Here is a 10,762-nt window from a genome sequence, read left to right on the forward strand (position 1 = left end):
GATGGAGGGAAGGATGGATGGACGGATGGATGGATGGATGGATGGATGGATGGATGGATGGATGGAGGTAGGGATGCAGCGAGAGAGAGGTGACGAGTCAGGCCAGAGCAGATATGACTGGGATCTGTTCAGTTGGTTTCATGTTTGGTAGAAGGTTTTTGACGAGGCCAGCGCCGGTGCTGCACCGCCCTACGATGCAGCTTAGAGGCTAGATCAGTGGTTCTCAACGTGCGGTTCGGGGAACCCCCAGGGGGAGCATCAAGAGGTTCTGGGGGGGCCCCCAGCAAAATGATTAATCGTTAAACTTATTATATCATTTAAGAGATGCTGAAGATGAGAAGGTAGAATCACGACAGTGTGGATCCTCACTGTCATCTCCCTGACGACAGCTCAGACGCTCAATATTCTAACGCTCATAATCTGCTCAGATTGGGCGATTCCAGAGACTAAATCTCATCAATTTTAGCCTTAGGGTCCTCGATAAGAGAAAAAAAATGTCCATTGCCAAAGCATTTGGAAAAAGGTTCGATCAACTGATTTTGGGGAGGGTTTACACAGGGATTACAAACAAGATCAAGTCGCAAAATGGCATTTCCAAAAGCAATGACTGTCTTGAAGGTGGACGTGGGCCCCACCTGCAGCAGGCAGAACATGGTGTGGCCCACGTTGAAGCCGTGCCTCCAGTTGTGGTAGGTGATGTCACGGTAACCCTTCCTCACCGTGTACATCCACCTGGTGAGGGTCTGAGAGGAGGAGGAGGAGGGGGACGAAGACAAAGGGTTTAAACGTGTTAGAGAGGCATTGAGAGGTTTTCTACGTCTTTTTTTAAGCTGCTTGGATCAGGGGTCCCAAACCGCGGGCCCCCACCCTGGGGCCTGCGGTTTGGGACCCCTGATCGGCGGATCTGATTTTAAATATTGTTAAACCTGGTCTGGTAATGGATACGCATGATTTACTTGAGAGAATTTATGAAATAATAAAATAGAATATTCCGTTTGGTTTTTTTTTTGTAATTATTGATATTATTTTTTTATGTTTATTTGATTATATAGAATTAATCGTATTTAATTTGTTCTTTTTAAATTAAATTGAGGCACCCTGGCCAGCGGCCCCCAGGTAGTTTCAGACCCCTGGTGTAGAGCACAATTTGAGGCCATTTTTACACTTGTGCAGGAGTAAAGGTTTACCAAATACATTTTTTTTTTTTTGAAAAATAAAGAAAAATATGAACATTTCTAATCAGATTTCAAGACAATTTTTAAATCCAAAATCTCAAATCCGATTTTTGAAGAGAGAATTTCAAACCACATTTCAAATCAATATTTTTCAATCCAAAATTTCCAATCAGATTTTCTCATGCAAAATTTCAAGTCAGATGTTTTAATACAGTTGAGAGCCTTGACTTCCGTTGAACGGCGCTCCACACTTTGTCAGAACAGATAATGGTTTGATGACGGGCCACTGCCCGCGCCCTCACCTCGGCAGGGACCTTGAACTTCTCCACCACGTTGAGCTCGAAGAAGATGCGGATCCCGGCCTTGATGAGCTCGAACTCGGAGGAGGGGAAGTCGCTGAAGGAGAAGAGCAGCAGAGACTCCCCGTTCACGTTGTCCGCCAAGGGGCACGTCGCCCTCTGCACAAAACACCAGAGATCCGCGTCCAAGAATCACAATCACAACGGGTTCATTTCCGCCAGGTGCATCGACACGTACGAGGAAGCTGTTGTGGCGAGGATCACTGGTGCGTTTCTACACAAGGGATGGCTTGTAAAAAAGGGTCGACACTCTGTATGCGTGTAGAATAAAATAATAATAAAATAGAATAAAAGGTAGAGTGACAATAAAATAAACATAAAACAGCCAAATATACACAAATAGCCGGAAACAAAACAAAACAGAAATAGTCAAATATATAAAAATATGCCGACTTTACAAATGTAAGTGTGGTTATATCGGGAATAAATGATAATTGCTATGTTTTTACCAAGTATATAAAACCGCCACTATATGGTTATTCATGGATTCATATCTCGCAAAATACTTTGGTTTTTTTCCATATTGTGACATAAATGGCAAATTTTTTTAGAGAGAGTTTTTAAAGCGGTTGACGATTCATCCCGATTCATCTTATTTTATCTTTGAAATATTACAACAGGTATGAGCAGGCATTTGGCTTTGCATAGCACAGTATGTTGTATTATACTTCAAATAAAACCCCATATTGTTTATCTCTCTCTCTCTATATCTCTCTCTCTCGTGGTGTAACATGATGTATATGTTCCACCCTAGAAGGTGCACGTACCAGCAGTTTGTACATCTCCTTCTGGTCGCAGTCCTCTGGCTCGGCGTCAAACTTCTCCCTGGTGTTCTGGAGAGGAAACATGAAACCATCAGCTGTGTTGTGGACCTTCATCCACATGCCCTCTGTTAGTTCATCAGCCCCCTGTCCTACAACATCGGTGAGCATCGTGTTTAACCTTCCACCCAAACTCCAACGCGTCTTTAGAGGATGATCTCAGAGAAGGATCTAGACTCTGGCACTGACCAGGGTGGACTTGGAGGAGGTTCTAGACTCTGTATGCACCAGTACTGACCAGGATGGACTGCATCTCGATGTTGGTGCACAGGGTCTGGCACATCAGCATCTCCTGGGCGATGTCCTTCCTGTTCTCCATGCGGTTCAGCTTGTCGTACGTGTCGCAGTTGAGCACCGACCAGCCCAGGAACTGGGTGAGCGCCTGGAGAGCGTGGGATGGATGGATGGATGGATGAACGACTGGTTTACCGGATGGATGGATGGATGAACGAAAATATTGAAGGTTAACTCTATATTTTGTGCTTGTATTAGCCGTTTTTCACTTTATTTTTTAGTCAAAAGAACTACCCCATGGCTGTATCTGTGTTTATCTTTGCTGTGGCAAAGTTGCATTTTTTGCGAATAAAGGGACGTCGTTATTCCTTATCTATGTCTTATCTTTCCCTATCCCATCTCTCTTATTATCTTAATTTATCTAATCTTGTATCTCTTATCGTAACATATCTTTCATTGTATTATCTTATTTCATCACATTTTAACTTATCTTTCCTTATATTAACCAATGTCTTATCTTATTTGATCAAATCTTAACTCACCTTTCCATATCATATCTCTTATCTTATCTTTCATTATGTTATCCAATCTCTTATCTTATCAAATTTAAACTCCTTGTCAACGCCACGAAAGGGGCGGGAACGGGGCGTCGCTGTCAACAAACGTTCCCGATGAAGGAGGAGCTTGGTAAGAGGCGGAGGAGGAGGGAGACGCGGCACCTCGGTGATCTGCTCGTCGTGCTCGTCGAAGGGTTTCCCGTCCTTCCTGTTGAAGAAGGTGGCGATGCCCACGATCTCCTCCTTCTTGTTGACGATGGGCAGCGACAGCACGTTCTTGATGACGAAGCCCGAGTCGTCCACCGCCACTTTCTGGAATGCGTCACGCACACGCGCACACACACACACACACACACCCACACACACCCGCAAACACATACGCACACACACACACACGCACACGCACAGGCAAATCTGGTTTAGTGTGGAATCCGGACGTCGCACAGTCCTTCACATCACAACACGGCCGCATCTAGACATCTTTTATTCTATTTCTATCTAAGGTCTAACCATATTATTATTTAGACCAGGGGTCTCAAACCCAAACCACCTGGGGGCCACTGGCCAGAGTGTCTCCTCGTAGGCGGGCCACAGTGGACATCAAGGGAAAACCAATTGGAAAATGAACTATCTTTTTTTTTTTTTACACTGAGCAACGGTGAATTGCCTAATAATAATAATATAATAATAAAAATAATAATAATAAATAAATACATGAAATTCAATTTAAAAAAATATGTATCAATCTAAATCAAATAAAAATGTAATTAAAATAATATAAAATTGAAATAGATCATAAAAAAATAAAAAAAAGTATTATTCTGTTTCATAATCTGAAAATGTAATAAAGTAAAATTGAACAAATTAATTAAACATTGTCATTTTTTAGATAAATTAAAATACAAATTAATTTACGGGCGCTGTTGTTCATTTAATTGGATGAAGAAAAGACACCAAATAAGTTTTTTACGCCAAAGAAGTTCCGGTTTCAGAACCTTGGAAGTGATAACTCGCGCTACAAGCTCCACAGATTGGATCGTAATATAAATATTAAAAGATGAATAAAACAGTCTTTTACCTGGAAAGTGAAGTAGTCATCTGCGCCCACGTTCATCATGTTGCAGATCTACGGGGAGCAGAAAACACATACCTTATAACAGGGTTCATTCTTGCATTACAAAATGGAAATCAAGGCTTTCAAGTACTTTTTTAAGCACTATTTTTTTTTCAAGGATGCAAAACAAATGTAATAAATTTTCAATGTGATTTTTATTAATTTAATATGTATAGTATAATATTAGTCATATTGTCTTTTACTTATATTAGTATATCTATTGTATATATGTTTATATATCAATTACTAATCCCACTGTCATCTACTATTATAAGTGTCTATTTCCAACCACGCTGGATTAAATTCACATTCCTCTGCATCGTCTATGTCGTAAAAGCAATTCGGGAAATATAATTACGTTATGGTTTGAATAACAACACGTTGTTTTTTTTAATAACTTTTCAAGCACTTCAGCACAAAAATGGGCTTTTTTCAAGGTAATCCAGTGCTTACATTTCTGAGGAGGAAATTTAAGCACCTCGAGGACCCAGTAAGAACCCTGTTATAATGACCGAGTGATCATTTTAGTATCACTTTTTTTGGGAACAATTCTAGTGATTCTTGTAGTTAATCATATTTAAAATTGTTATTCCATATAATTGAATTGGCTTAAATGGTCTTGAATGTTGATGTTGTGTTTAGAGCAATTGTTTTTCCATATCCATAGATCAAATCTTACTAAAATGATAATAACAATAATAAATTAAACCAATACTCTAGTATCTTATCTGAATAACAGCACATAACTAGAACCCCATATAGAACTTTTTTGCACATAAATAAAAATAAGATTACACATTTTACAAAAACATACACTACATGTTTCACCAAGACCTTTCATTTAAAGGCTACTCAGTGATCCAACCCTCCATTTTACCACACACACACGCACGCACACACACACACACACACACACACACACACACACCAACAACTTATACACCAGTCACATCTACTGTATCAAATTATCAATCAATCAATCAATCGACTGACCAATCCGATTGATTAATCGCTCAAATGGAGCCTAAAGAGACTTACAAAGCCGTTCTCCGCCACGTAGGTGGGCAGTCCGCTGACCAGAGCCCAGTGGTCTACGGGAGGACCGCTGGAGGGAGACGGAGACATCAGCAACGTTTAATCACACATATAGAGAATCTACGGAGAGCAGATTTAATGTTTGGGGTGTCAATAATAATAATAATAATAATAATAATAATAATAATAATTTTGTTTTTGAGTAGAATGTAAGACAAGATCAGAATCATCTTCTGCTTTCTTAGGTCACCTCGAGCTTGTAAGTATTCCAAAGAGCAGCTTTATAATAAATAGTCTTATCAAATGTATTTTATATTTATTAGTAAATTGCAAAAATAACATTCTGCATGAATGAAGTTGAACTGAATAGAATTAAACACTGCTTACGGTATGACTTTGATTTCTTCTTTTGCTTCCAATAGATAGTCGATGATTTTGTAAAAGATGATTTCCTGTTTGAAAGAAAAACAAATTTCATTATCTCCATAATAAAAATATCTTATGCTTATTAATGATGTTTTCTTTGTCGGTTACCCTGCCGTCCGGCGTCTTGGGCCCCTTGTACGGCTCCACGTCTCCCAGTTTCACCGGCCACTCATCGTAGAATTCCTGGAGTCGAAGTAGAAGACGTTTCGTTTACACAACTTGAATATCTTACTGAAAATAACATGAAAAGCCCTGATATCTATTTCTTAAAGTTTCTTTCGATTTCCTTCAACTGTCTAAGCTTTACTGAAGCCACAAGTCTTAGTGTGACAGACAAGTAGTCATTTATTGTAATGTAAAGTAATATATTATGTAATGTAATATTATATAATAGGTAATGTGATGTAATTCAACATAAAGTAATAAAATGAAATGTTAAGTAATGTGATGTGACTTGATATAAAGTAATATAATGTAATGTAAAGTAATATAATATGCGATGAAATATAATATGGAATGTAAAGTAATATGCAATGTAATGTAATGTGACTATTGTGTAAACTGGCTGTACTGTGAAGCATTAGACACATAAAACTTTGAAACTTGAAGTACAATGTTGTTTCATTTTCTTTGAGAGGGGGTTCCTCCTCCTGGCTCCGCCCACCTTCTCCTTAGTCATGTCCAGCAGGCCCACGGAGTAGCGTTCGCAGTTCAGGTAGACTCTGACGGTGTACAGCGCTTTGTGGAACTGACGCTCAATGTCCGTCAGCTCCTCAAACACTTTGCTGGCCGACCACAGCAGCACCTACACGCACACAAAGAGTACAAAGATTACATTGATAGTTTAAGGGCCTGTGGGGAGTTACACGCTCAACCTTGTGTCCATTACGTTTTGAACGACATTGCTCTGTGTTTTTCCACCAGTTTGGATGATGTCCAATTATGTAAATGATTGGTGAAAGTGAATACGCAATACAATCTAAAATGGCTATAATGATATAATAATAATCATTATATGAATTATTACGATCATTATAATAATAATAATAATCACATCAGTAATATAATACAATAAATATTTACTTCCATCAAAAAAAACATGGAGAAACTGTTGAAACCTTGAACTCTGAATTGAATTGAGAGGAATATTTATTATATACTATTCGTTTTTTATATTTATAATATTTTATAAGATTATTCATCTCTTTATGTCTGATTGTACAAGGATGCACCATATCACACCATAAGTTAAATCCCTCGTCTGTGAAAATGTACTTGTCCGAATAAACCGATTCTGGTTGTGGTTCAGATTCAAAGATATGACGTTAAATTCCTCCGAATATGAACTCTGAAATATGAAATAGCTGAAGGACGTCAATGTAAATGTGAGTTTTATTTGATTGTTCTAAGTGGAATTCATTCATTCATAGGTGGATATTGTCGTTATATACAGTAAATAGAGATACGGCTGCCATGGTGATGAATTGATGAGTCCTACCATGTTATTATCAACCAGCAAGTGTGTGTGTGTGTGTGTGTGTGTGTGTGTGTGTGTGTGTGTGTGTGTGTGTGTGTGTGTGTGTGTGTGTGTGTGTGTGTGTCCATGCGTGAGTGTCTGTGTGTGTGTGTACCTGACTCCTTCGGGACTCCACGTTGAACATGTAGTTTGTATAGTGCTGGAGGCTGATGACGGAGGCAAAGTTCATGTACTTGTGGAAGAGCTGGAGCAGAAGAGTAGAAATACATTTAACAAAATATCCACCATGTCCAAAAGTGTCCACGTTTTTATATATAAATAAATATATATATATATATATATATATATATATATATATATATATATAAAGACAGAAAAAGGTAAATGCAATATGCAATGTAACCGATAATTTATATTAATAATAAAAAAATAAACATAGATATACAACTAAAATAAACAATAAAAAAAATGTTTATTTTTCTCTTACTATAACCTACAGCGAGACAATGTATATGTGTAAAGTGTAAATGTAAAGTGTAAACGAAGAATTACCAAAAAGAATAGATCAATCCGAGGAAATCAACAATAAGCAAGAAGAAAATGCGACACAGACGATCCCAGAATGAAGTAGAAGACAGGAAACGGGTCTGGCTGCTGTGTTACCTTTACTAGCATCAGTCCAACACAACATCATTGGATATGGCCTTAATGTTTTTGGCAATTTGGAAAATTGGTGTTAGGGTACACAATGATGGATAACCCATTTATATGTGCATCGAAACACTTTTCTATATTCTGTGCATTTTTATAAATTTGGCTATTTCTGCAAGGCATTTTCCGGCTATATGTGTACATTTGGCAATTTCCTTTCTGTTTGTTTACTTTTTACTTTAATTTTCATTCTATTTTATGACGATTTGACTTTTCATTTTTAATAAAAAAAAATTCAGTTTCGTATTTTTCGTCTATTTGTGTGTATTTGCCAATTTTTTGTTTTACTTTTCCCTTTTACTTTTACATTTCAACTATTTTATATGATATTTTTTCATTCTGATTCTGATGTTTAAATGGGTTGCAATCAAATATATATATTGTAATGACACAACACAATAACCAGAAGATGATGAAACTTTCACATTAAGCTCAGAATAAGATTTAATACGATATAAAATGGAGGACATAGCATATCATTGTTTCCCTACTGAGCTGAGCTGCGACAACGCCTGCATTTCCCCTCGGGGGGATCAATAAAGCACCATCATCCCCAACCCCAACCCTAACCCTAACCCTAACCCAGCCTGGACTTCAACACAACTCAAATGAGCTTTGTGAGGGCTTTGGTTAATTATCATTATTTGTGAAAAAGATTATGCATATTTTTCCGTGATTATTGATCGCATGATTCCTTTTGGAGCTCTAATAAATTCATTCATTCATTCATTCATTCATCCATCCATCCATCCATTCATTCATTCGTTCCTTCTTGTATCTGACTTTAAAGACAAAGACAAAGAGAAAGAGCAGTGATTGGCCGTTAAGGCTCACGAGTGTCAAATCTCAGGTGATAGGTGACAGGGCAGCTCTGTTTAAAACCCAAAAGGCTCAGAATAGATGGATTTAAATAAGCTATTGAGACGGGGCCACGGACTCCATCACTGGGGGGGGGGGGGCTATTTCAATTTGTTAAACCTATATATTTTATTTTTGTTCATTTTCCTTTCTCAACTCTCAGGTCGATTTCTCAATTGTAAATTGGGAAACGTAAAAAAATATATATATAGTCTTAACAAATGTAAGCCCTTATTCAGTGTATGAGCTGGATAGGAGAGTTTTCTTTCTCGATTAACAGAAGCGTCATCGTGTTTTTAGAGAATTTTTTTTTTTTTTTTACATATACACAAAGTGAAGACAAAGGCGCATGACATCGTCGTGGAAGCCATTCGGGGAAATAACTGTTAAAAGGATCAGGGAGGCGGCAACCAGTTCATCCGTAAACTGTAAGCAGTTTATTCTAATTAAATTTGATTTAAAGACACCGTCACCTTCTCGTCTTCCGCGGTGAAGGCGTCGGCTCCGATCTTGTTGAGCGCCATGACGACGCCCAGCACCTCCTTGTCGGCCAGCAGGGGGAAGGTGAGCATGCATTTGGTCTTGTAGCCCGTCTGCTTGTCCACAAAGTCACTGAATTTGGAACTCTGGACAACAAGGTTTGGGGAGGTTGAATATTCGGTCAAAACTCAGTCCCTCTAAGTAATTGACACTAGTCTTTGGTCTTAAACTACTCATTGTGTGGTGATTGTTCCTTCCATAGTTGAGAAGCAAGTAACTGAGAGGCCAATTTGATATGAATTAAATAATATCTTAGAACAGTCATATCAGGCGCAAATTCAACACTGGCCCTAAATGTTAAATCGAAATCTAGTCGAGTGACATCCTCACCCCCCTAACCATTACATTTGTTTTACTTAACATTACAAAGATCAATGTGTTACCCGTTTGACAACCATTATCCAACCACCTTAAGAAGTCAAGTAGAACAAAACAACCGTAAATGAATCATAACGTCTCATCCACATCAAACTTCGGGGCTTCTTTAAATCTTTGAATTTAAATGACGGGGAAGGAACACCGTCCCGAATCCCGCGTAATGCCGCGGGTACGGCGCTAAGTCGAGAGAGGTGCGGCGCCCTCGGGCGCCTTACCTTGGTGACGTCGGGGATGTTCTGCGGCTTCTTGGTGTGCGCCGTATGCCCCACGATCCCGATGTCGGTGGGGAAGACGATCTCGGCCTGGGGGTTCACCAGGTTGGCCTCGAAAGTGGATGTCGGGGTGATGTCGAAGAGGCTGGTGGCCAGCTCGGGGATGGCATTTCTGGCCCGGCAAAAGTAGTAGCTGACCCTATCCGCCTGGATGATCATGCACACTCTCTGCAGCACCTTGTGCAAGGATTTCTCCACCTCGCCACCCGTCTGCATCTCCTTGACCAGCTCGAAGATGATGGCCGACTCCTGGATGGACGAGACATCCTTGAAGGAAGCGGTGTCTTTCACGTCCAGTGGCGCGTCGAAGGCCGCGGACAGCGCCTCGGCTCGCACCTTCTTGTCAAAGTACTCTTTGGCGAACTGGGGGTTGTTCTCCAAGTACTTCTCCACGCTATCCTTGTCTGCCATTTTGATATTAGCGCTTGTACTCCCCTGTGTTCTTTTAAACGAGCATCACCTGCTGGGGACGGAAGAACGACCCCCCCAAAAAAACGGAGCGTTGACCGTTGATGTGGCCGGCGGGACTGCAGTGATCACTGGACTGCGTCGGGGCGGATGTGCATCCTCTTCCACGGTTCCTGGACGAATCAGGAGAGCAGCCAGCGCTCCCCGTCAGGCAGAACACTGGCTTTGGCTTAGGAGGCTGAAGGGATCAGGGCAACCGCTAATTAATGTGACGTCACCACATTAAACCCCCTGCTCTAAGCACTCTTAACACGCAAATCCCAGCGCTGTTCATTATATATCCTCCCCATCGGAGGGAGGAAAGAGAAAGAGAGAGAGAGAGAGAGAGAGAGAGAGA

At 39.9% G+C, this 10,762-nt stretch overlaps 1 protein-coding gene across 1 annotated transcript in view; it reads right to left on the reverse strand.

The window, feature by feature from the left end:
• pde6c (phosphodiesterase 6C, cGMP-specific, cone, alpha prime) overlaps positions 1-10,368 on the reverse strand; it is a gene marked incomplete at both ends in the record, with an annotated part of 17,641 nt that extends 7,273 nt beyond the window's left edge. Inside the window, 13 exons of the mRNA XM_080021287.1 lie at positions 636-743; positions 1,478-1,633; positions 2,302-2,367; positions 2,594-2,737; positions 3,309-3,458; positions 4,225-4,272; positions 5,299-5,365; positions 5,683-5,747; positions 5,830-5,904; positions 6,386-6,526; positions 7,353-7,442; positions 9,241-9,393; positions 9,901-10,368. Coding sequence (XP_079877413.1) covers positions 636-743; positions 1,478-1,633; positions 2,302-2,367; positions 2,594-2,737; positions 3,309-3,458; positions 4,225-4,272; positions 5,299-5,365; positions 5,683-5,747; positions 5,830-5,904; positions 6,386-6,526; positions 7,353-7,442; positions 9,241-9,393; positions 9,901-10,368 — 1,731 coding nt within the window. The remainder of the gene's footprint in view (positions 1-635; positions 744-1,477; positions 1,634-2,301; positions 2,368-2,593; positions 2,738-3,308; positions 3,459-4,224; positions 4,273-5,298; positions 5,366-5,682; positions 5,748-5,829; positions 5,905-6,385; positions 6,527-7,352; positions 7,443-9,240; positions 9,394-9,900) is intronic.
• Positions 10,369-10,762: the final 394 nt, after the last annotated feature.

The sequence above is a fragment of the Zeus faber genome (assembly GCF_960531495.2).
Source record: "Zeus faber genome assembly, chromosome: 20".
Classification (NCBI taxonomy): Eukaryota; Metazoa; Chordata; class Actinopteri; order Zeiformes; family Zeidae; genus Zeus; species Zeus faber.